General features: G+C 38.4%; 1 protein-coding gene across 1 annotated transcript in view; it reads right to left on the reverse strand.

Moving 5' to 3' along the window:
• Positions 1-882: 882 nt before the first annotated feature.
• The window catches only part of CLEC2L (C-type lectin domain family 2 member L), a 31,613-nt gene continuing 6,420 nt past the window's right edge, over positions 883-26,075 (reverse strand). Inside the window, exons 2-5 of the mRNA XM_074267773.1 lie at positions 18,346-18,420; positions 12,422-12,588; positions 11,147-11,243; positions 883-2,092 (exon numbers count right to left, since the gene is read on the reverse strand). Coding sequence (XP_074123874.1) covers positions 1,977-2,092; positions 11,147-11,243; positions 12,422-12,588; positions 18,346-18,420 — 455 coding nt within the window. The 3' untranslated portion in view covers positions 883-1,976. The remainder of the gene's footprint in view (positions 2,093-11,146; positions 11,244-12,421; positions 12,589-18,345; positions 18,421-26,075) is intronic.

Raw genomic sequence — 26,075 nt, forward strand, 5'->3', positions numbered from 1 at the left:
TAGTAAATAGAGCTTAGATATAAGTATAAATTAAGGATAATTCCAATAGCATCCAGAAAGAGCTCTATGAGAATTGAATATGAAAATATAGCATTTTCACCTTTTTTGTTGTTGTTTGCTGGATTTTTTTTCTTTCTCATTTTCCCCCTTTTTGATCTGATTTTTCTTGTACAGCATGATAAATGTGGAAATAGTTTAAAAGAATTTTATTGCAATTGATATTGGATTACTTGTCATTTAGGGAAGGAAGGTGCAAGAAAGGGAGGGAGAAAATTTTAGAACAAAGAATTTGCAAGGGCGAATGTTGAAAACTATTGTTGCATGAAAAATAAAAAGCTATTATTTAAAAATTTTAAATTAAAATTAATTAAGGCAGAGATCTATGTCTCTGCTTAAATATTAGGAATCTTCCTAACTGAAAGCTTATAACAACTGTGATTGTACCTTTTGTCTAAAATTTATTGGTTTCGTTATTCAGTCCCATCCGACTCTTCATGACCCCAGTTGAGATTTTCTTGGCAAAGATACTGGAGTGGTTTGCTATTTCTTTCTCCAGCCCATTGTACAGATGAGGAAACTGAGGCAAACAGGGTGAAGTGACCTTGCCCAGTCACACAGCTAGTAAATGCCTAGGTCCCAAGAAGATTCTCAGGGAGTCTTCCTGACCTCATTCCAGCATTTAAAATAGACCATTTAAAATAAACCCCTAAGTCCCTAGAGGGGGGCACCACATAGAGATCAGGAATATTGTATTTCCCCTAAGCTTAAAACAAGCTAGAATAAAGGGTTACACATGTCAATAAGGAACTAGGCTTCCAAGGAGTCTTTGGAGTGAATTTGAGTACCCACAAATCTAAAGCAGAAACGCAAGATAGACACAAATGTTTTCTCTAGGGGAGTTTGTGGTCTTTATTCCTTTAGTAATCAGTACACCATTCACAGATACAATCAGGGAGCCTGCCAGAGGAGCAGTAAGGAAGCAGAAGGGGAGGCGAAGCAAGGGACTGGGAGATCAGGAGAATGGACCTCCCCTATACCACAGGGGGGCTTTTTCTACATGATGGGTAGGAACCTTCCCTCTCATTATGATGAGACAGAAATAGTTGGAGTAGGAAAGTGGGTTGTGACTCGGGGAAGGCTGGTGTGTTCCCCATTGTATTGTTATTTTTGACAATTGTTATTTTTCTATAAGCACCAGTACTACTGTGTTGTGCAATAAAAACACTCCAAAGCAAGTGTCAGGACAGTGTCACTGGACAAATGCAGCTTGCTCTGAGTCCTCTGAGGCAAATCTCGAAGCCAACATTGGAAAGAGCAACCTGGGAGATCAAAGTCTGAGCACAACCAGAAAGTGCAAAAATCCAGGGGGTTGGGGGGATGGGAAGACAGTGACTATAATCAGCAAGAGGAGGGATTAAGTATTTCCAAAGAATAATATCAATACTTCAAGTTTAAAAAAAAAAAAAAAAAAAAAAAAAAAAAAAAAAAAAGACGTTAAAAACCAGTGGGAATAAGGTAAAATTCAGTGATTCCAAAATGTCAGAAAGGTTTGATCAAACAAAATAAATAGATTTCCAGTGAAGAGGAACTACCTGATTTCATGAGACTACAGTTAATGTAGGAGCTGCTTATGTGGAGGGGATGTTGATGTTGATGGTAAATTTGCTTTGTTATCCCTCACTACCGGCAACAGTCATACATGGTGCCCATGTGAGGGAGGCATGTTGTGTGCTAGTTAGCCAAAGGGGAGGGCAGAGGCAGCCAGGCTACACAGCCCCTCTAGGATGGCACAGCGAGTTGATGGGATATGTGCAGAGGAAGGAACCAGGAGCCCAGAACTGAGACCTGGGGATAACATACTATTATCTCACAGCTGCGCGGCTGGCGGAGAAAATTTCCAGCGTCCGTGGCTCAGAGAGAGAGCTGGGCCAAGGGGAGGGAGAGGCCCGTGCTGGCCGGCTTCTCGTGCCCCTGCCTCACGTGTAAGCCATCTTACTGCACACCCAGGGCCGAGTCATCAGGCAATCTGATGTGACAAGTCTCGTGGGTTCCACAAAGACACACTCCCCGTGACCCGAGACTGAGAATCTGTGGTAGGAAAGAAAGAAACTCAACGGATCTTAAACATATAATAATTGGAACACAGGCTTTTGAAAAAATTATCCTTGCATATGTTTTGAAATTTAAAAATTCAATAAATTAAAAAAGAATAAATTAGTGCTAAAAAATAAAACAAAAAATAATAATCAGAAATGCCACCAAAAAAAGAATAAGTTAGTGCTTAAAAGCAAACAAAAAATATATAATAAACATCAGAAATTCCACCAAAAAAAGAATGTTAGTGCTAAAAAATAAAAAAAATATATAATAAACATTAGAAATGCCACCAAAAAAGAATAAGTTAGTGCTAAAAAACAAACCAAAAAAATACATATCAGAAATGCCACCATAGATACGGTGCTGGATAAATAGTGTGCACTAAATAAATGCTCTATCTATCTATCCATCATCTACCAGGTCATAATATAATAATTTATCTCTGAAGGGGACACTTGTTTTGTAGGAAAACAAAGTAGTTTCCATTCAGAATCAGAGTCGGGGTGTGTAGGGTATGATAAGGTAGGGAAGGAAAATGAAAGGGACAACATTTATTAAAAGCCACTTGCATAACTTATATTTTAACATGTTTAGCATATATTGGATTACTTGCCATCTAAGAAAGAGAGTGGGGGAAGGAGGGAAAATTTGGAACATAGGGTTTTTCAGGGATCAGTGCTAAAAAATTATCCATGCATATGTTTTGAGAATTAAAAACGTTAATAATTTTTTTTTAAAGCCACTTGCATGCTAGGCATTGTGCTAAGCACTTTGGAAGTAATGTCTTATTTGATCCTTACAACAACTTTTGTAAGGGAGGTGCTATTATCATAATCCCCAATTTACAGTTGAAGAAACTGAAGCAGAAGGACTAAATAATTCACCCAAGTTACACAGCTAATTAGTATCGGAGGTGAGATTTTGTACTCAGGTCTTCCTGAGGGTAAGCAACTGCCCAAGATATAACATGGGGGAGAAGGGGAAGAAATACATAGGAAAATTGACATATATATTGGATTACATGCCATCTAAAGGATTTGGAGGGAATGGGGGGAAAATTGCAACACAAGGTTTTTCAAGGGTCAATGTTGAAAACATTATCCTCGGGGCGGAGCCAAGATGGCGGAGAGGAAACACACGACTCAGTGAACGTCCTCACTCCCTCACAACCAATTAGATAAATTAAGTCTCAAAATTAGCTCAGGATTGATAGATACCACAAGGACTGGAAGCACGACTTACCAGCTGAAGAGAATCTGGAGTTTCAACAGGAAAGGTCAGTTCTCAGGGGAGGAATAAGAGACCAGCACAGACGGTGGGGTAGGGGCACACTGCGCCCATTGCGCTGGGAAGGGCTCTGGGATCAGAGAAGCCACTGAGGTAAAGGAACCTGGCACAGGCTGTTAGCTCTTCTCTGCTAATTATTTAGCAGTTCAGAAGAGAAAGCCAAAATATTTTAAAACTCAGATTAGATTCCCCCCCCCCCACCACCCTGGGGGTGACTCAGCAGACGGCACCAGGGGGTGTGGCCTCAGCTACCTCCTGAGAATAGTTAAGAGACTGACAAGTGGGTGGATACGGCCCAAGGCAACACACACTGCCTAACTTAGCTGGAGGGAGTGGAACTCAGCTCCAGGAAGTCCCAGAGAAGCGGAACCTTTGAACTAGGGACCGCGGTTTCTGGCAGACACTTCCAGTTTGAGCGCAGGGGCTTCTTACGTCACCTGCTGCAGACACCCACTCCCCACCCGGACACATAGCCTGGGCTTCCTGCAGTCTTCACTATTCTACGCCCTCGAAGCACAGCAGTGCTAATCACCTCTGAGGCACTCCCAGGGAGAGGGTGGGGAACTCTCTCCCAGAGCTCTCTCTTAGCTCAGGCGCAGGGCCACTGCATCCATCCAGTCTGGGAGGAAGCTGGTAAAGAAGTAAATAATTTCCTACCCCAGAGACAGACCCCAAAAGATTTTTTTTAAGTATGAGCAAAAAAGCTAGAAAAACCATAGATTCCTTCTATACAGAGAAAGAACGGGTGTCCAACCCCGAGGAAGTTGACAGCAGAGAATCAGATAACAACCTAAAGGGGAACGATTCCTGCCCCCCATCACATAACTCTCTCCTAGAAGAAGCTCTTAAGAAATTGAGGGAGATCGAAGAAAAATGGGGCAAGGAAAGGGAAGTTATGATAGAGAATAACAATGTCCTGAAATTGGAGTTGGAAAAAATAAAGAATTCACAGGAGATGCAGGGAAACAAAATTAGTGAATTAGAAAAGGTTAAAAAAACACAGGAAAGTAGGATATCTGAATTGGAAAAGATAAAAAAGTCTCAAGAAAATAGAATTTCTGAATTGGAAAAAGAAAATAATTCTCAAAAAAAAAAAATTAGGGAAATGGAAAAAAACTCAATAGAGCAAAATAATTCATTTAAAAACGAAATTGGGCATTTACAAAAAGAACTAAAAACTGTGAAAGAAGAAAATAACTCCTTAAAAGTCAGGATGGAACAAATAGAAATGAATGATTCACAGAGAACCCAAGAATCAGTCAAACAAAACAAAAAAAATGAGAAGCTGGAGAACAACGTCAAATACTTACTGGGAAAATCTATAGACCTGGAAAATAGATCTAGGAGAGATAATCTGCGGATTATTGGACTTCCAGAAAACTATGACCAAAAAAAGAGCCTAGATTCTATTTTACAGGAAATTATCAAAGAGAACTGTCCAGAGATAATAGAAACAGAAGGGAAAGTAGATGTGGAAAGAATTCATCGAACTCCTTCTGAAATAGACCCTAAAAAAAGAACACCACGGAATATTGTGGCTAAGCTGCAGAATTACCACACAAAGGAGAAAATCCTGCAAGCAGCTAGAAAAAAACAATTTAAATACCAAGGTGCCACAATAAGGGTCACCCAAGATCTGGCTGCCTCCACATTAAAAGATAGAAGGGCCTGGAACCTGATATTCCGAAAGGCAAAAGATCAAGGACTGCAACCAAGAATGAACTACCCAGCTAAGTTTAGCATCTTTTTCCATGGAAGAAGATGGTCATTCAATGAAACAGAGGAATTCTATATGTTTCTAAGAAAAAAACCAGACTTAAACAAAAAATTTGATCTACATCCACAAGACTGAAGAGAAACAGAAAAAGGTACACAGAATCCTTGAGAACTGTAACTTTGTTGTGGGTATATAAAAAATACTCAAGGATAATTTGATTTTACTGATATAAAAGAAAAAAAGGGGGGTGTGGTAAAGGGAAGGAGGTCGGTTCAGAAAAAGGGGAAGGAGTGATAAAAAGAGGGAAACTACATCCCAGGAAGAGACATAGAAAATACACCATATCTGAGGGAACTTAGTGAGGGGGAGAATCATTGTGTGAATCTTACTCTCATCAGAAGAGGCTCAAAGAGTAAATAATTAACATATTTGTTTTTCAGAGAATTTTCTCTCACCTCATTAAAAGGGGGGAGAGGAAAAGGGGAAAGGAAAAGGAGAATAAGTGAAGGGACTTGGAGGGAGGGGGGAGGGATCCTAAAAAAAAAAAAAAAAAAAAAGAGGGAGGGTTGCGCGTCACAAGGGGGGTCTGTAAATTAAATATCGGGGAGGGGGATCAGGGGGGTCAAGGGAAAAAAGTATAATCTGGGGATAATACGATGGCAGGAAATACAGAATTAGTAATTTTAACTGTAAATGTAAATGGGATGAACGATCCCATCAAACGGAGACGGATTGCAGATTGGATCAAAAAGCAGAACCCTACAATATGTTGTCTACAGGAAACACACTTAAAGCAGGGAGATACATACAGAGTAAAGGTAAAAGGTTGGAACAGAGCTTATTATGCTTCAGGTAAAGCCAAAAAAGCAGGGGTAGCTATCCTTATCTCAGATCAAGCAAAAGCAGAAGTAGATCTCGTTAAAAAAGATAAGGAAGGAAACTATATCCTGCTGAAAGGTAGCATAAATAATGAAGCCATATCAATACTAAACATATATGCACCAAGTGGTATAGCATCTAACTTTCTAAAGGAGAAGTTAAGAGAACTGCAAGAAGAAATAGACAGTAAAACTATAATAGTGGGAGATCTCAACCTTGCACTCTCAGATTTAGACAAATCAAACCACAAAACAAACAAGAAAGAAATTAAAAAAGTAAATAGAACATTAGAAAAACTAGGTATGATAGACCTTTGGAGAAAACTGAATGGCAATAGGAAGGAATATACTTTCTTCTCAGCAGTTCATGGATCCTATACAAAAATTGACCATATATTAGGACATAAAGATCTCAAAATTAAATGTAGGAAGGCAGAAATAATAAATGCCTTCTTCTCAGATCACAATGCAATAAAAGCTACATTCAGTAAAAAGTTAGGGGTAAATAGACCAAAAAGTAATTGGAAACTGAATAATCTCATCTTAAAGAATGACTGGGTGAAAGAGCAAATTATAGAAACAATTAACAATTTCACCCAAGATAATGATAATGATGAGACATCATATCAAAATCTTTGGGATGCAGCTAAAGCAGTAATAAGGGGAAATTTTATATCTTTAGAGGCTTATTTGAAGAAAATTGAGAAAGAGAAGATTAACGAAAACATTATCCTCGCATGTGTTTTGAAAATAAAAAACTTCAAGAAAAAAAATAAGAAAAAAGAAATACACAGGAGAGATGCTTTGTTAATATTTTTCTTTTGGTTCCAGAAATATTTCATCTATGTGGAAGAATCCCAACTGTAGAAACTACTCCATGATGAAGATGGGCAACTTAGTTGCTATTGACATCTCTTAGAGAATTGCCCCGGATAAAAAAAGGATAAGTAAATGAATTTTCCTAGGTTATATTGCCAATACATGTCAAAAACAAGATTTGAATCCAAGTCTTCCTGATTACCCAACTGGCCTTCTATCCACTGTGTATCACTGCTTCTTTTTTAAGCATTCCTTTTTGTAAATGTATGCATTTGTAATGCTAGAAAATTCCATTTTCCATGGCTCATTTATTTGGTCATGAATAAATGAATGAATGAATGCACACATGAATGAGTGCATGAAGGAATGAGTGAGTGAAAAAACATGTATTAAAATGCTTACTTTGTGCTAAGTGTTGGAAATATAAATGCAAAAGCAAAGATAATCCTTGCCTTCAAAAAGCTAACATCCTACTGGGGGAACCAACACAAATAGAGAAATAGTGGCTAAGGAAGGGCACTTTGGGCCCAATGTTGAAGGGGCCAAAAGGAAGTAGACTGATTCACCCCATCCAGGAACAATTGTTGATTTGGATCAATGTCCATGGTTCTAGAACTATCTCTATTTGTGTCTTTATTTGTATTTGTATCCCCAAAACTAATCAGTGTCTGGACATAGGAAGCTCCTAATAAATGATAAGTCAAATGTATCCTAGTGAAAACTCAAAGCCTCCCATGGACATTGAGGTGCCATTTTGAAAATTTACCAAGAAAGTGCAAATATTTTATTTCCCCTTGTGACATTGCTTTCATGCATCAGAGATGGGCCTGAAGCAACCTTGACTTCCCTTTAGAAATTGTTAAGTCTGTCACCAAAGAATTTACCTAAATCCTCAAGCTTATTTGTCAACTTGTTCCAACAGAGAAAGACCTCTAGCATATTGGGTGACTCCTCAGAAGGTTTATAAGACACAAAGGATAGGGATGGATAGAGAAGATCACAGTCCCATCATTATATTGGGGGGGATTGAAATGGAAAGACACCCCTCTAGACCATGAGAAACATAATCTTGAAACCCTGTAGTCAGAAGTTTGTTACTAGCTCTTCACTCCCTAATGCAGATGGTATTTTTACCCCCAAAAAGCCTAAGACCTTGACAACTTGATAAACATAAATACTGTGTATTATTGCCTGTCTGGGAATGTCACCCTTAGTGTGATAACCTTTGCTCCTGTCTAAGATGGAAATTCCTTTTAGTATGACAAATGTACCATAGAACTTGTGATGTCTCTTTTTCTTTTTCTATGAATATGTGGCCCTAAAACTGCTCATCACTGATCCTTGGTCCTGACGGGGCTCAATTCTGGCCAGTGACAATAAACACTCTTAAATTTTCATTATTTTGGCTGTCCTGTATTTTCTCCCATGTGGGCACTTCAGAATAAAAAGTTCTATAACCTTCCTACTGAGCAAATACAAGAATATGGTACCTTTCAAGACAAAAAATCCCCCAATTGCTAGTACACTGAACCTCCTCAAATTATCATGTATTTACTTTTATGTTCTCATGTATATTATTCATGGGTTGTTCTCACCTAGGAGAATATCATCTCCCTGAGGGTAGCTATTTTTTTCACTTTTTCTTTTGTATTCCCAGCCTACCATCATGCCTTGCCCTAGCAGGCAGCCAATAAATATTTTAATCAAATTATTTTTAATAAAGATGTTTAATTGAATGAAAGGAAGCAAGAATCTATTAAAAACCCTCTTTGTGTTAAGTAGTGAGCTATCCTCTCCTTTGAACTTAGAACCTGGGAGTTAATTGTTATTATTATCCTCATTTTACAGATAAACTGAGACAGAGATTAAGTAACCAATATCACATAACTAATAAGCATTGAGATCATGATTCACACTCACCTCTTCCTGAGTCCAGGCACAGTACTCTATCCACTGGGCTATCTAGCTGCCTCAATTTATATCATCTCTAAAATAGGGCTACACAGGGTTGTTATGAATCCAAATGATATAATGTATGCAATGTACTTTGTAAACTATTAAGTCTTTTGTAAACCTTGACTCTATGTAAATATTCTCTGTTATTGGTTTCCTATTAGAAGCAACTGATCTCTAGGTGTTCAGATTATTGCATTCAAAGAAAATATAAGATTCTTAAGGGCAGGTAAACTGTTGTTGTTAATTTTAATTTGTAATCACCTAGTCCAGTGCCTGCACATGGGAGACTCTTAGCAAATGTTTCCTTGAATCATATTGAATAGAATTGAATAATCTGACCCTAGCCTGGAGTCTGGAAGAAGATCTTCCAGGATTTTCCATTAGTATGACTGATGATTTTGAATCACTTGGCAAAGGTTAGCCTTAGAATGTCAGATGTGAAACTAGCCTTTTGTGTGTATAGGTATATTTATAGTGTGAACAGTGTATAGTGAAGTGGGCCGATGATAGAAACATAGATTGTGAGCTTTCCAGAGCTTTCCTAGAGAAAAAATGGGAGTTGTTAAAGGAAGGTGCCCAAATTGCCTAATGTGGGTGGAAGTTCCAAGGTTCCTTAAGTAGAAGTGCTGATAATCCAATTCCAGTTGATCAATGATGGACAGAATCAGCTACACCCAGAAAAGGAACACTGGGAAATGAGTGTAAACTGTGAGCATTTTTTGTTTTTCTTCCCAGATTATTTTTACCTTCCGAATCAAATTCTTCCTTTGTAACAATAACAACAACAACAAAATTTGGTTCTGCACATATATATTGTACCTAGGATATACTATAAGATATTTAATATGTATGGGAATGCCTGCCATCTAGGGGAGGGGGTGGAGGGAAGAAGGGGAAAAATCTGGAACAGAAGGGAGTACAAGGGATAATGTTGTAAAAAATTACCTATGCATATGTACTGTCAAAAATGTTATAATTATAAAATTAATTTTAAAAAGTAGAAGTACTGAAGATGATAAATGTGGGAATACATTATTTAGAAGAATTGCACATGTTTAACTTATGTTGGATTACTTGCAGTCTAAGGGAAGGGAATGGGAAAAAGGGAGGGAGAAAAATTGGAACACAAGGTTTTACAAGGGTGAATGATGAAAACTATCTGCATATCTTTGGAAAATAAAAAGTTATTATTATAAAAAAGAAGAGATATTGAGAACAAAGATGGGCAATACAATGCCTAGAACAAAGTAGGTGCATTATGACTGTGTTGTTAGATAGATTGAATAGATAGATGGTAGAGAAACATAATCTTTGATTTAGAGCTAAGAGATCATCTGGTTCACGTCCCTCATTTTCTAGATGAATGCTTATGTCCTCCCCAAACCAGCCAAGTAGCAAGTGGCAGAGGCAGGGATGTGTCCCCCAGTCCAAAGTTTGCACTACTATTATGACAATACATTGGCAAAGAAGAGAAAAAAGGAGCAGGGAAGAAAAGAACCTGAAAAAGAAAAAGCTGATGACTATGCAGATAGAGCCAGTGGGAAAAGGTAGAGGAAGATAAAGAGAGGTGACTTAGCTGAAGGTCAGCTGGAAAAGCATTCCTGCTAGGAGGCAGGTCTAGGAGAGGCAACCCAGCCAGGAATTAAGGGATTTAATGGAACCCTGAGATCCTTTCCCTCTTTTGATCATCCTCCCACCTCCTGATTGGCAACACCTACACAATTTTTGCCATAACAAGGCTTAATGCCTTAATTTCTCCCATGTCCATTATCTCCTGTTTTTATAGTCTAATGATCTGAAGGTAAAATTGTCACCAGATGGCTTCCTAAATATAGTTCATAGGAACATAGGATAAAAGCTGCAAGGGACCTTAGAGTCTATCCCTCATTTTAAGATGAGGAAATGGAGACACAGTGAGGTTAAGTGACTTGTCCAGGTTACACAGTTACTTAATATGACATAGTTTGGGATGTTGGACCTAGAGTCAAGAAGACTTGAATTCAAATCCAGATACTACCAGCTGTGTAATGCTGGACAAATCATTTAATCTCTGTTGTAGTTTCTTCAACTATAAATTTGGGATAATAATACCATCTACCTCCCAGTTTTCTTGTGTCAAATCAAATGAGTTAAAATTTATAAATTGCTTAAGCACAATGCCTGGCATATAGTAGGCACTTAATAAATGCTTGTTCCCTTCCCACTTCCTATTTCCAATTTGTGTCCACACCTCATGCCTTACATTCTTATCCCCACCTCCCTTGTCTCCAAAGGCCAAACTTTCTTTCCCTAGAAACAGGGAATTCTGGTTATTAACAGAGGATTATAAAGAAAGCATCTGTCCCAATATCTGCCATCAACAATCAGAAGATTGAAAGTCAGCTTACTCATTCCGGGTGAAATGGATCTCCATTGACCCAGTGGAATTCGTCGCCTACTCTCCTCAGGCCAATCCAGGGTTCCTTCCTGGTGAATTTGAACATAAATTCCTATATCGAGAAAATAGGTAGAAACTTGAGATCCAGTATTTCCATATGATATTATCATGTGTCTCAGAACAAATCATAATCTCTGAGCCAAGATAGGATCGCTACTGGCTCCTTTCCCTAGTAAAGTGAAGATTCTGAGATGAAAGTTTCAAGCTGGATCTTTTTACTATATGGGACAAATTTTAAATCTTAGACTCCCCCCAGAATGCTCTTGTCTTGGCCGTCTTCTCCTGTGCTCAATGTCATGTTGTTGTTCATTTATTTCAATCATGTCTAAATCTCTGTGACTTCATTTGGGGTTTTCTTGGCAGAGATACTGGAGTGTTTTCCATTTCCTTCTCCAGCTCATTTTACAGATGAGGAAACTGAGGCAAATAAGGCATTATATGCCTTATATATATATATATATATATATATATATATATATATATATATATATATATATATATATATATATATATATATATATGCCAAAGACCAAGAAAAAAAAAAAAGATTTGAGGAACATCTGTTATTTTGAACCAAATAACACATTTTGTCAAACAATTTTTAAATCCTCAGATTTTGTCTATAAAATGGAAATAAATATGCTTGTATTGCCTACTTCACAGGGCGGTTGTAAGGAAAAGGCTTCACAGAACAATCAATAAGTATTTCTAAAGCACCTACTATGTTCTCAGTACTATGCTAGGTAAACACAGGAGCTCAGAAAGACACATGATATTAATAATAATAATAATAATAATAATAATAATAATAATCTTTGCTTCCAGGGAATTTACACGTAAATTATTATTGTTAGTGTTTATTCTGTTTGTACCTTTTCCATATATGGTTTAAATTCATGGGTCTTTCATTTCAAACTAGGAAGCCTATGTTATCAAATTCTGTCCTGTGCTAACACTATTGACCAAGGCCAAGACTTTATTAAAGCAATTAGTTTTACAATAAAAAGCATTAAGAGAGGGTTGATTCCTGAATTTTCTTACTCCCTGTACTTCTCTGACCACATACAGAGAGGATTCCTATGGATCTGAGTAAGCTTAAATAGGTTTTATGAACTCTTCTCCCTACTTGTCATTTAAATGACAAGTACTTGGTTGCTAGGTTCCTACCCTGGATAGAATCTAGATTTCAGCGATTGGGACAAATGTCTCATTCAGGTGGGTCATACTCACCAACTCCTTCTGGCTCTGGATCACAGTGAGGGACGCTTCATGAGTATGACAGTACTGGCGCCCTGTGTTCCAATCCCTGGGTTCTTCAGAAAAGAAATAGCATTTTCTTCCATAAAGTAACCAATCTTCTGGGCATGGAGCATCACACTTGATACACCCTTTGGAAGCTGGTGGGAAAGAAAAGAGAGCCACTATAGGTTGTGCATGGATTTTGGGAGGGGTACAGCGAGTCTCCCATCCTAACTTAGTTCAGGGTTCCTCCTTTAGTTTTAGGGAAGAACAAATGGGCTGTGACAGGTTGACATCTTACAGGTTTCTCAAAGAAATTTGGTCCCCAATAAAAAACTGACTCTAACAGAAGCAACCCCAGTCTAAGCATCAGGTTGTTCAGTTATTTTAGTCATATCTAACTCTTTGTGACCTCATTTGGGGTTTTTTTGGCAAAGATCTTCAGTAGTTTGTCATTTCCTTCTCCAGCTCATTTTACAGATGAGTAAGTAAACTGAGGTGGACAAGATGAAGTGACTTACTCAGGACCACACAGCTAGGAAGTATCTGAGGCCAGATTTTAATTCAAGAAGATGAGTGTTCCTGACTTCAGACCTGGCACTTTATCTACTGCATCACTGCCCAGAGTCTCTAAAAATAGGAAAGTTCCTTAATAGTAATTTTAAAATGATGATGGTGGTGGTGATGGTGATGATATATGATGATTTATATAACGATGTTAAAGTTTGCAAAGCACTTTACAAATATCTCATTTTTATCTTCTCAACAACCCTGTGGGATAGATAATATTACAATCACAATTTGAAAATGAGGAAACTGAGGCAGATAGAAGTTTAGTAATTTGCTTAGGGTCACACTGAGGCAGGATTAGCAGTCAGGTCTTCTTGCTTCCTGGTCCTGGTCCTGCTCTAATTTACTTTTATACTTAGCTGTTTATGTGTCCTTCAGTAAAACCTCCTTTCCCATGAAGCACCCCTCACAGATGGGGACCAAGCTTCTGTTTTAATACTCCCAGTGATTGGGAGTGTTTCTGTCTCTTCATGCAGCCATTGTCATGCTATGTATATTTGGACAGCTGTGATTGTTTTTAAAAAAAATCCCTTCTTACCCTCAGCCACAGTGAGTTGCCCTTTAATTTCCACCCACTGGTTCTAATTTGCCTAATTCTCTCACAATTCTGACATCTGGGGCATCATAAAGAAATGATTCTTCTATATCAGGGCTTTTAAAACTTTTTTTTACTCACAACCCCTTTTTACCTGAGAAATTTTTACATGACCCCAAGTATATAGACATATAAAATACCTATTTACCATAGGTATAAAGGTGAATAAAATAAGTACAAGTATATAAATTTACAAATCAAACATTTACTGATAATCATAAAAATTATTTTTCAAATAATTCTTTGGTATAGATATAATTTTCTATTTATTACAGTTGAAAGCAATTTGTATATTAATGAGGTAGAAGTGCTTGCTTATTTTTACATAAAGAATTAAATCTTGGAATATTTGACATCTTTTACTGTTGCCAAATTTTTCACAACCCCCATATTCAGTTACGTGACCCATAGTTTAAGAAAGTTTACTGTGTATGATAGTCTTTCTGATATACAAAGACAGCCCTAAGATGCTTCTCCTTAAATCAAAATGACAAGGCATACAAACAAAAAGCCCATTTGTCCAACTGGTGAACTAAGGGAAGAAATTGTAAGGTAGAAGGGGTTTAAATGCTGGCATAGTTTGGTTTTCCCTGAGAGAAAAGTTGTACAAGAGGAGAAAAAAGAGGCAATTGGTATAAGGAAAAGAACAATGGGCAGGGAGTGGAGAGCTAGAGGTTCTGATCCTGGTTCTCTTGGGGCTCATTTCTTTCATGTATGAAATAAGGGTAAGAAACCGAATTATATTTCTAGTCTCTTCTAGTATCATTAGATTCTGTAAATCTAGTCATCTCTCTAAGCTAAAAATACTCATTTCTTTCCAACATCCTTTATTATTACAATTTCTGCAATCCTCTCCATCCTTAACGTCTCAACTTTTCCTCCTGAGTAAAATAATTAGTAATAACCAATAATTTGAGAGAGATCCAGAGTTTCCTCTTTTTCTATAGTCCTTATTTCAAAATTCAGTCTCTTGAAGGGCATTACTGATAATGAAACTGAATTAACTCTACTCAATCTTGATCAGACCTTATCCAACCTTACAAGGAATTTAAGATGAAACTCCCAGTTCTGCTCAGGCTTGAGTGTTCTTTCAATAAATTGCCCAAGGCTGAAGACAGTTTAGAAGTAAAATAATCAAAGTTCATTAGGATAGGTCCAGCCTTTCACTGTAATATTCATTCTCTCATTAATTGTTAACCAATTAGAATTGATTGCCACCCTCAGGAAAATTCCTCTTCCAATGGTCACATAAGTCTAAAAGAGAAATGACCAAATGACCATCCCTTAATTAAAATGCTAGCATTATAAATATAAATAAACATAATGCATAATTATAGCATAAGTGCTATAATTATCCAGCAATTATGTTTCTTGAATTTTTAAATGCCACAATCCCCCAAAACTCTCTCGGCACACTTCTATTTCCCATAATAAGTATGTTGATTAAGATAGTCAAGTGAGGGGCAGCTAGGTGGCACAGTGGATAGAGCACCAGCCTTGAATTCAGGAGGACCCGAGTTCAAATCTGGTCTCAGACACTTAAGACTTCCTAGCTGTGTGACCCCAGAGTCACAAGTCACTTAACCCCAGCCTCAGGGGGAAAAAAAAAAAAGATAGTCAAGTGAGATACAAGAATATGTATAGAAACTGGACAACTATTTGGCATATTGTACAACTATTCATCATTTAAGGATTCACTATGATCCTGTCAACTGGCTCAAAAGTAGCATTGTCCCAGGATATGAGTGAATTCTATAAAAAGTCCTCTGTAAATCATTAAGAAGAATGTGAATTGCCTAGAAAACAATATGGATTTTGTATATGTGGTTTAACAGGAGGATTAATCAAAGATAATCAAAGTATCAGTATTACTCAGGCAGTTATACTATTCCCAAAAGAAATAGATGGGAAGATAGGTAGGTCAGTGGATAGAGCTCTGGGGCTTAGAATCAGGATCACACATTTTCCTGAGTTCAAATCTGACCTCAGATGTTTACTAGGTATGTGACTCTAAGAAAGTCATTTAACCTTGTTTGCCTCAGTTTTCATCTCTGTAAGATGAACTAGAGAAAGAAATGGCAAATCAATCTGGTATCTCTGCCAAGAAAACCCTAAATGAACTCAAAAAGAGTTGGATAGGACTAAAATGAGTGAATAATAATATATATGTAAAAGAAATGTGTTCATCATAACACTGTAGGACAAGAACTTGCCAAACACTTTCAAGATTGAGCATATTTTTCAAGTCACAACTCAGCCAACATCAAATAGCTCTGACTAAAGATTTTACTAAAATTTAAGATGTTGAAGAAGAAAATCACATAAAATTTCAGATTATGAAGAAGTGTCACCTTGCAAAAATTAGGCATTTGGAAATCCTTGAAGAAATGACTTAAAGAAAACAAGCTCAATTCATCTTTTGACACTGAAAGAATTGAAAGTCACTCTGATCAGGTAATTAAGTGATGTAAGTGAATGAAATGAAATGAAAGTTCAGGCTAAAAAGTGAAAGCTATTTCAAGAATTTACAGAAAAGGTGTGAAATTGAGACAGTTAAAAGTGTAAAGATATGTCTCTTCATGAAATGAAAACTCTTGAACAGGAAAAAAAAAATACCAGCTTCAATAACTGATAAAGTTAATGCATACGTTTGTGAGACTTTAATGGTTCTAGTTGACTGGATTGCACACCGAGACCAAAAAAAATCTGAAACAGATGATCCAAAGCAGCCAGCCTAACTTTCCACTCCTAAAAGCTAAATTTAAAAGAAGCATGCAAAGCTTTGACCTCTCATTGGCAAGCAGCTACAGTGACTGCTGTTTTATGATGAAAAGGATTGATTCAGAGAAACTTGGGAAGATTTACATTAATAAATATAAAGTAAAATGAGCAGAACCAGGAGAACAATCTATACAATAATTACAACATTGTAACTAATCTGGGTCAATTTTGATTTGGATCAAACTTTATTTGCCTCAATTTCCTCATCTGGATAAATAAATATCAAACCACTTCAGTATCTTTACCAAGAAGACTCCAAAAGGGGTTATGAAAAATTGAGTATGGCTGAAAAATAACTGAAACACACACTGATGATAGACAGATTACTAAATCTCTTTTAACCTCAGATTTTTCATTTATAAAATGGAAATAATAATACCTTTAGCATGTACTTCAGAAGAATCATCTTCATGTCCTCATGCTATAAAATAAGATTATATGCAAAGTGCTTTGCAAACCTCAAAGTACTGTTTAAATATTGTTGTTGTTGTTATCTGGTTCGCAATGTTCACAGTGAATTTGTGGCCAACTCCACATATTTCGTTTTTGTGTTTTTTGGTTTGTTTTGGGGTTTTTTTTTTTTTTTGGCTGAGGCAATTAGGGCTAAGTGACTTGCCCAGGAAGTGTTAAGTTTCTGAGGCTAGATTTGAACTCAGATTCCCCTGATTTCAGGGCTGGTGCTCTATCCACTGCGCCACCTAGCTGCCCCCAACTCCACATATTTCTCATATGAATTCCTGTCAGAACAGGTCTACTCCATTCTATACATAAGCAATTTTTTCTTTCCAGATGTTCCAGATTGTTATGTTTATCTCTATGAAAGGTAATTGTATTGGTTTCAGCCCATTATCACAGTCTAACAAGGCTATATTGCATTTGGGTTCTTTGGTGTATCATTGTAGACATACCTACTTTGTATTCATCCACTGAATACTGAACAGAATAAGAAAAGGACTGAGTCCTTTGGTGCCCTACTACCAATCTTTTTCCAGGTTGACTGACATATCAAACAATAATTTTTTATATTCAGAGAGCAAGGAATGCACTTAACTGGACTATATCATTTGTTGTTCTGTTGTAATGCTCCATGACCCCATTTAAGGTTTTCTTAATAAAGTAGTTTGTCATTTCCTTCTCCAGTTCATTTTACAGATGAGAAAACTGAGGCAAAGGGATAAGTGACTTACCCAAGGGCACACCGCTAGTAAGTATCTAATGATGATGAATCTTCCTGATTCCAAGCCAAGTGCTCTATCCACAGTACCACTGTGCTGCCTGGGCTATATCATTGTCTGTTCCCATTTCACCATCTGGATAGACTTTGTCTATCAGATTCTTTGCTGAACTTAAGGTAACTATGACACCCACCAATCTAGCAACTCTTATGTACAATATAAATGAGGTTAATTTGGTATGACTTATTGCTGCTGAATATCCTGTGATCCCTCTCTCCTTTATTACAAGTTTGTGAATAACCAACTGCTCAATGACCAACCTTAGGTTCTTTCTTTGATCAATGCTGACTACCAATCTGTCATTTTGGCAGCTCTATGGGGAAGTGACCAAGTCGCCGTTTTGAAAACAAAAGCAGTGTACCAGTTGGGATGCCATCTTAGGACTGTGGGTACTACAGGAAGGAGAATTTATTCTCCCACTGATGACCCCAACACTGGACTACTTCTCACACTGGAACTATCTTCAGCCCTTATGGCCTCTCCCTCTGAGAAAGATGGAATTTTTTCCAAGTTCATGGACTTGAAATCTATCTATCTTTGGAGGTCTGCAAACTCCAGGCTAAGAACCCTTGAGCTACATAGTCAGTAATGTCCTTCCAACTCTAAATATACAATTAGATTTTTGTATTTGGGGCTTTCTGAAAGGTAGTATACTGGTCTACTTCTGGGTGCACAATAGCAGCTAGCACTTGCTGTGCTTCTAGCAGATAGAAGTCTGATAAAAACCTACTCACCTAGAATACTCATCACAACAAGGATGGCAAAAAGCAGGACGGCAATGGCTCCCAACAACAGGCGAGTCGTTGTGTCTAGAATGGAGAAGGGAAAAGGGATTTAGCTCCTGCCCCTGGATAGCACAAGAAAAACTCAGAAATCCGATGGATTTGTCCCAACACTCAGAACCCTGCTCTTCCTTCTCTCAGACTTCCAGAGAAGGGTAGTCAGTGCAGATGACCCCCATGTATTCCAAAGGGAGAGATCCGGATCTGAGCCAGTTTGGGCTATACCCAGCCCCCATTCTAATGATCTGCTCAGGTAGCCCAACCCCCATCTGGTGGGTTCTGGCTATCGATGAATCAACCTGGGCTCCACCCTAGGCCCCTTCAAACAAATAAAAGAGCCAAGATGGAATCATCCCTTGGCAGAGAGTTGAAAGATGCCAGCAACCATGCTTTACATCACAGACTCTCCGTTCCACTGCTTTTGGTGTATTTCTTCCTCTATCTAATACCTTTTACTAACCAGACTTTAACCTTACTTCCAAACCCTGCAATAAACCTCTTTTTATCAATCTAGGTTTTCAAGCCTGTAAATTCATTTATAGGGGACTCTCACCGCTGCTAGACCTCATTTAATTGTATATTCTTACGCCGAATCCAAAGGGGTTGCAGAGGAGCTCTATTTGACTCCCTGTACCCCAAACCTGCCACTAGACCTCGATTAATCCTAATTTTATTGAGGTATAAAACTCATCATTAGGTATATACCTCACCATGATTACTTAGGTACAAACTGAACCAAAAATTGTTTTTGAATCCTTTACCAAAAAAAAAAAAAAAAAAAAAAAAAAAATCACTATATAAATTAATAGTAAGATAAAAGAAAAGAAGAAATATTTGACTTGGTGAAAAAATAAAATTATTTCCAAGTAATTTTTATATTTATTTGCATTTCAATTAATGTGCTAATTCCAAATGATTTTTATTTATTCATTAGAGTACAGGTTCTGAGGTTCTAGTTACTTAACCACAAAATCTGGGAGTTGTAAGAGACCTGAGAATTCACCTAATTCAACCTCCCACCCCAGAAATCCATTCTGCCATCCACCATTCTGAATATTTTTCTGGATGGGGAGTTACTTCCTATCAATTCAATGATAAATGTCTGAATTTTTCTTCTATGAAGTCAAATCTATTTCCTTATAATTTTTACCACTTTCTTCTACCCTAATCAATTGATATAGTAAAATATGACTATATAAAATGTGCTTGGGCATTCCTTTCACTTGCTTAGGGCTTGTTTGAATCAGACATGGTACTTTGGATAGAGAAGTGACTGAGTATGCGCTCCAGAGATCCTCTCTATCCAAGCCCCCCCCCCTTTTTTTTTCTGCTGAGGCAATTGGGATTAAGTGACTTGCCCAGGGTCACACAGCCAAGAAGTGTTAAGTGTCTGGGGCCAAATTTGAACTCAGGTCCTCCTGATGTCAGGGCTGGTGCTCTATCTACTATATCAACTAGCTTCCCCCCATTTTCTAAATGAGAAAACTGAACTCCCCAAAAAGTGAAGTCACTTACTAACTATATTGCTGTCCAACTCTTTGTGACCTCATTTGGGAGTTTCTTAGTTTGACTGGAATAGTTTGACATTTCCTACTCCAGCTTATTTTACAAATGAGAAAACTGAAGCAAATGAATAAGTGATTTTCCTAAACTGATAAATATCTGTTGTCATCTTTGAGCTCTGATCCTTCTAAGTGTGCTTTCCACTGCATTCCTTGCTGTCCCGTGCTTACAACATTAGGGCAAAAGAAATAGAATTCATTTATTATCAATCATTTATCTGACATTTAACCATATCTTATAACTCAACCACAATAGATTTGATAACATATAGACAACACTTTACAAAGCACTTTACATACTTCATATCTGGCAAGCCCCTTTGAAGGAGGCACTGGGGAGAGTACCATTTTCTCCATTTTACAGCTCCCTCACCTGAGAATGGAAGAAGTGACTTCCCTATCCTCACATAGCTAAAGTGTCAGAGTTGAAATTTGAATCCAGGTCTCTTCTGAACTTTATTCTTCCTCATGTACAGTAACTGACTGTCCTTTGTTATAACCTAAAATTTGCAAGCTAGGAAATCAATGTATAATCTAAGGAATAGGATGAAATGAGAAGTGATATGGATGATGGGCAGCTAAATGGCACAGCAGAAGGAGCACTGGGTCTGGAGGCAGGAGGAACTGAGTTAACTTGAGCCTCAAACACTTAAAGGGTAAGTTATGTAACTGTTTGCTTCAATTTCTTCAGCTATGAATGGCATTTCACTTCAGTTCTCTTTTTTTTTTCCCCCAGTCTGTATTCACAATATTAAGCACAGGTCTTGTATATCATTAATACTTAATAAATGCTAAATTAAACTGAAATCAAGAACTTTACAAACCTCTCATTAGATCCTCACAACCCATTTCTTTTTTTATCCCCATTTTATAGTTGGGGAAACTGAGGCAAATTGGTTAAATGACTAGCCTAAGATTGCCCGACTATTATTTGTCTCAGGCTGGATTTGAATTCAGGCCTAGAGCTCTATCCACCGCACACCTGGCTGCCCCAGAGAAAATAAATTCTTTGATTGTTCAGAGGCAGACAGAGAAAAGTTTAACTTCAAGACCAATTTAAAACCAAGTACGCAAGGTTTGATTTCCCTGTTTTTGTTTTGTTTTGTTTTTGTTTTTTCCGGAAGGCTCAGAGAAAGTTGTCTCGATGGTATCAGTCCCTCGGGCCAGGAACCTTCAGCTGGGCGGGGGGAGGGGGATGAAAGGTAGTGGAGATGGAGGGGTATCAGAGTGGGGAGGGAGATGAAAGGCAGCGAGGCGGGGAGGAACATCTGGGAGGGAAGGAGGGACGAAAGGCAGCGGAGGGGGAGGAACTCCAAGGAGGGGAGGAGGGATGAAAGGCAGCGGAGGGGGGAGGAACTCCAAGGAGGGGAGGAGGGATGAAAGGTAGTGGAAGAGGGAGGAACGTCTGGGAGGAGAGGATGGTAAGGAAAAAGCAAGAACAAACTGCAGGCCCTGCAGAGAATTATCATCTTGAAGAGACTTAGCCGAATGTACATGTGCGGCTTCAGTCAGGAAGTTGCGGGTTTATATTAATGCGAGAAGTTTTAAACATTAAAAGGATTGGGTTAAGTAACAAACTGGAGCTCTCCGGCCAAGGCTGTGCATACTCACTTTGTCCTTTCTCTTTCCTCCACCTTCACCTTCCCTGACCGCAGGCTGTCTCTCCCCCCTCCTCCCCGTCTCCCCCGGTCACCTCCAGCCTTCCCACGGATCACGACTGGAAGACTAAACAACTTCCCCCCTGGGAAATCTTTGCGGGCTCTCTTTCACTAAATTGCCCCGATATTATCTGAGGCTGGGAAAAACAGAGAGAGGGTCGCAATAGCAGTGTGGAAGGAGAAGCTTAGTCCCCTAGGTTTTTGCTTCCAAGTCTTTCTGTGACAACATATAAATATATGTGAATTTATGAGTGAATAAATTAAATTATGAATATATTCATATATAGGAATAGATGCCAGACCTGGAGTCAGGAATATTCATCATCCTGAGTTCAAATCTGGCCTCAGATACTGTGTGACCCTGAGCAAGTCACTATATTCTGTTCAACTGTTTCCAGAGTGAGCTGGAGGAGGAAATGGCAAAGTTCTCCAATATCTCTGTATCTAAGCAAGTAGAACCTAATAAAACCTTAAATGGGGTTTTAGTAGGACAGAGTAGGACATGACTGAAAAATGATTCAACAATAATGACAGTACATAAATATGTCTGTTATATTGTTATATAAGATACATATACAAAATAATACATAGCATACCCATATGTATATATGTAAATATACATATGCATATACATACGTGTATATGCCTACTAAGTGTATACATTTACGCAGCATGTATAAATACACATGTATATACATACATATACACACAGACATACACCTAGATATGCAGTGTCCCAAAAAACTTTTGAAATTTAACTAAACTGATGTTTAATATGTTGGATTACTTGCCATCTAAGGGAGGAGTGAGGGGAAGGGGGGGGAAATTTAGAACACAAGATTTTGTAAGGGTGAATTTTGAAAATTGTCTGTGTGTGTGTGTGTGTGTGTGTGTGTGTGTGTGTGTGTGTGTGTGTGTGTGTTGCTGAGGCAATTGGGGTTAAGTGACTTGCCCAGGATCACACAAATAGGAAGTATTAGGTGTCTGAGGTCACATTTGAACTCAGGCCCTTCTGACTTCTGGGCTGGTGCTCTATCCACTGCACCAACTAGCTGTCCCTCCATGTGTAAATTTTGAAAATAAAAAGCTTTAATTTTAAAAAAAATTGGAGCTATTCAAAGCAGTAAACAAAATTTTAAAACTGACACTTACAAGCATTATTGCTTGGAAGGAGATTCAAACAGTAAAATTGACTGTGTTATTTGAAATTTTCCCTCCCTAAGTAGGTCTTCCTAACAAAAACAAAATTCTTCTGTCCAAATTGAGCAAATCTATGGAGTATATTTATCCAACAAAATAGTAGTAATGTTACTGTAGGGAGGACCATTCTTGAAGGTGATCTCTTCCTCAAAATTCAAGGGTCTGGTCCAAAACATTACAAAAATTAAGGGATATATCCTTTGGTTAATAAAAAAAAAAAAAAGTTCCATGCATTTAATTTTAATATTAGGGACTCCCCAATACTTCCTAGCTGTGTGACCCTGGGCAAGTCACTTAACCCCAACCTCAGAAAAAGAGAAAAAAATATATTAGGGGACTCCCTCTGTCTCCCAAAACAATTGGATGGCACAGTAGATAGAGCTCTGGCCCAGGAGTCAGGAGGTACTATTGAGTTCAAATTCTGTCTCAGACACTTAATACTTATTAGTTGTGTGACCCTGGACAAGTCCTTAACTCTAATTGCCTCTCCCCCTCCCCCCCAAAAAAAATAAAGAAAAGAAAAAGGAAGATCATTGAGGCTTTAAATAAGAATAATGGAACAACAGTTTCAGTGTAAGACAGTCATGCTTATGTTAAGTCCAGGCAAGGTCTGGGCTTTAACCCAGAAACTGCATTAATATGCAATTAATATCTAAAGTTAAGAGAGAGGTAAACTTTGTTGGGGCTGTTGTTCAATCATTTCAGTCATATATGACTCTTCATGACCAATTTGGGGTTTTCTTGGCAAAGATCATAGAGTGCTTGGCTATTTCCTTCTCCAGCTCATGATGAAGGAACTGCAGCAACAGGATTAAGTGACTTGCTTGGGGTCATTCAGCTCTTCCAGGCTCTAGGCTGGATTATAGATTGGGCCACTCTGGCCCACTTAAATCCAGTTCTTGCACAAGCCCTCACCCCGGGAACATTATGGAAAGACAAATAACAATGGTGAAGGTAGACCAGAGACAGAAACAGTGGGAGTGGGAGGCTGAGGAAGAGGAGTACTGAAGAAGAATACTTTGGGGTTGGGAAGGTTGTGAGCTAGTCACTTACTGAAGAGGAAGGGGACTGGCCATAAGGGGCCATGAACAGCACAACCGTGAGCAATAACTAGATCTAATAGTTACAGAGCACCCTGTAAATATTGTAGCGTTTTATCCTCCAGCAACCTGGAGAAGTGGGAGCAGTATTTATTGCCCTCTTTTCATAGGGAAGAGAGGTGGAAAGTGGCTTGCCCAAGGTCCCACAGATGCTAAGTATCTGAGGCAATATTTGAACTTGGGTCTCCCAGACTCCATAATCCCCTTTGCTTCCTTCTATCCCTTTACTGATCCTTCACTAATCATAGCATCAAGTATTTTGAGCTGAAAGATCTTATATGCCATTTGGTCCAACACACGCTAGGAGTTCCACATGGCGCTGGCCCTCAGGAGAATCCCCCAGTGCCAGGTGGACCCTGCTAACCTAAGGTGCTGGGAGGAAGGGGGAGAGGGAAGGAGGGAGTATGTCAGAGCTCTTTCACTTCCTGAGGCCTGCTTGTGACCCCAAATGGGTCTTGCCATCTGCTCTCTTCAAAGAGTTTTCCAACTTTTTTAGCCCTTGACATCCTGGATAAGCTCTCTGAAATCAAATCCCCAAGTAGCCATCATGGCTCAGCTTAAAGTAATGAATTTTCCAAATACTTTTGTTTAGTCATTAAGCCACAATAGCATTATCCTAAAAGAACACAAGATGGGGATGTTGCCCCAGGAAAAATTTCCCTCCCTCCCTCCCTCCCTTCTTTCCTTCCTCTCTCCCTCGCCCTACTTTCTCCCTCCTTTCCTCTCTCTCTGTCTCTCTCTGTCTCTCTCTCTCTCTGTCTCTCCCCTCCATCCTTTCTCCCTCCTTCCTCTCTATATCTCTGTCTCTGTCTCTCTCTTTCTATCTGTTTCTGTCTCTTTCTCACTCTGTTTCTTTCTGCCTATCTGTGTGTTATCTGTTATCTCTCTTTGTCTCTGTGTGTGTCTGTCTCTCAGTGTCTTTCTTTCTTTCTTTCTTTCTTTCTTTCTTTCTTTCTTTCTTTCTTTCTTTCTTTCTTTCTTTCTTTCTTTCTTTCTTTCTTTCTTTCTTTCTTTCTTTCTTTCTTTCTTTCTTTCTTTCTTTCTTTCTTTCTTTCTTTCTTTCTTTCTGTCTCTCTCTATCTCAGTCTCGCTTTCTCCTCCATTCTTTCTCCCTCCTCCTCCTCTACATCTCTCTGCCTCTTTCTATTTCTCTCTCTGTGTCCCTCTCTCCCCCTCCCTCTCCCTCTCCCCCTTCTTCTCTCCTTCTTTCCCTCTTTGTCTCTCCCTCCATTTCTCTAACTCTGTCTTTCTAGTCTCTCTCTGTTTGCCTCTCTGTGTCCCTCTCTCTTTGTTTCTATCTGTTTCTCCCTCTCTCTCTCTCTCCCTCCCCCCTCCCTCCTCTCTCTTTCTGTTTTTCTGGTTCTCTGTGTGTGTCTCTCTCTGCCTCTGTCTTTCTCTGTTTCTGTCTCTGTCTCTCTCTTAGTGTGTGTGTTTCTGTTTCTCTTTGTTTCTCGTCTTCCTCCCTCCTTCCCCACTATATCTCTGTCTCTTTCTATCTCTATCTCTCTCCCCTCCCTTGCACAAACGTTTCTCTTGCATGTTTGTACTTCCCTTTCTATATCTTGCCATGTTCACTATAATAGCTAGCATTTATATATCACTTGGGCAACCAAGTGGCATGGTGGACAGGATGCCAGTCCCGAAGGCAGGAAGACTCATTTTCCTAAATTCAAATCCAGCCTCACATACTTAATAACTGTGTGAACCTGGGCAAGTCATGTAATTCGTTTTTTCTCAAGTTTTCTCATTAGTAAAATGAGCTATAAATTTCGGGAAATTAACAACAATATATTCCAGACTTTGTACTAGACATTTTAAAAATAGTATCTAATTTTATCCTCAATAATCCTGTGGGATAGGTGCTATTATTATCCCATTTTACAGATGGGGAAACTGAGGCAAACAAAGGTTTTAATGCCCAAAGACACATAGCTCAAGGTCAAATATCTGAGACTGGATTTGAAATAGGTCTAACATAAACATATATATATATGTTTGTATATAACATATACAAACATATATATATATGTATATTTGTATGTATGTATATTTTTGTTGTATTTGTTGAAATACTCCCTTACACTGATATAAAAAAATATATAAGATACTTTTATAGATTTAGAAAATACAACTAAATTGAGTATGTGGGCCACAGATAGTTT

The sequence above is a fragment of the Sminthopsis crassicaudata genome, chromosome 5 (genome assembly GCF_048593235.1).
Source record: "Sminthopsis crassicaudata isolate SCR6 chromosome 5, ASM4859323v1, whole genome shotgun sequence".
In the NCBI taxonomy this organism is placed as follows: Eukaryota; Metazoa; Chordata; class Mammalia; order Dasyuromorphia; family Dasyuridae; genus Sminthopsis; species Sminthopsis crassicaudata.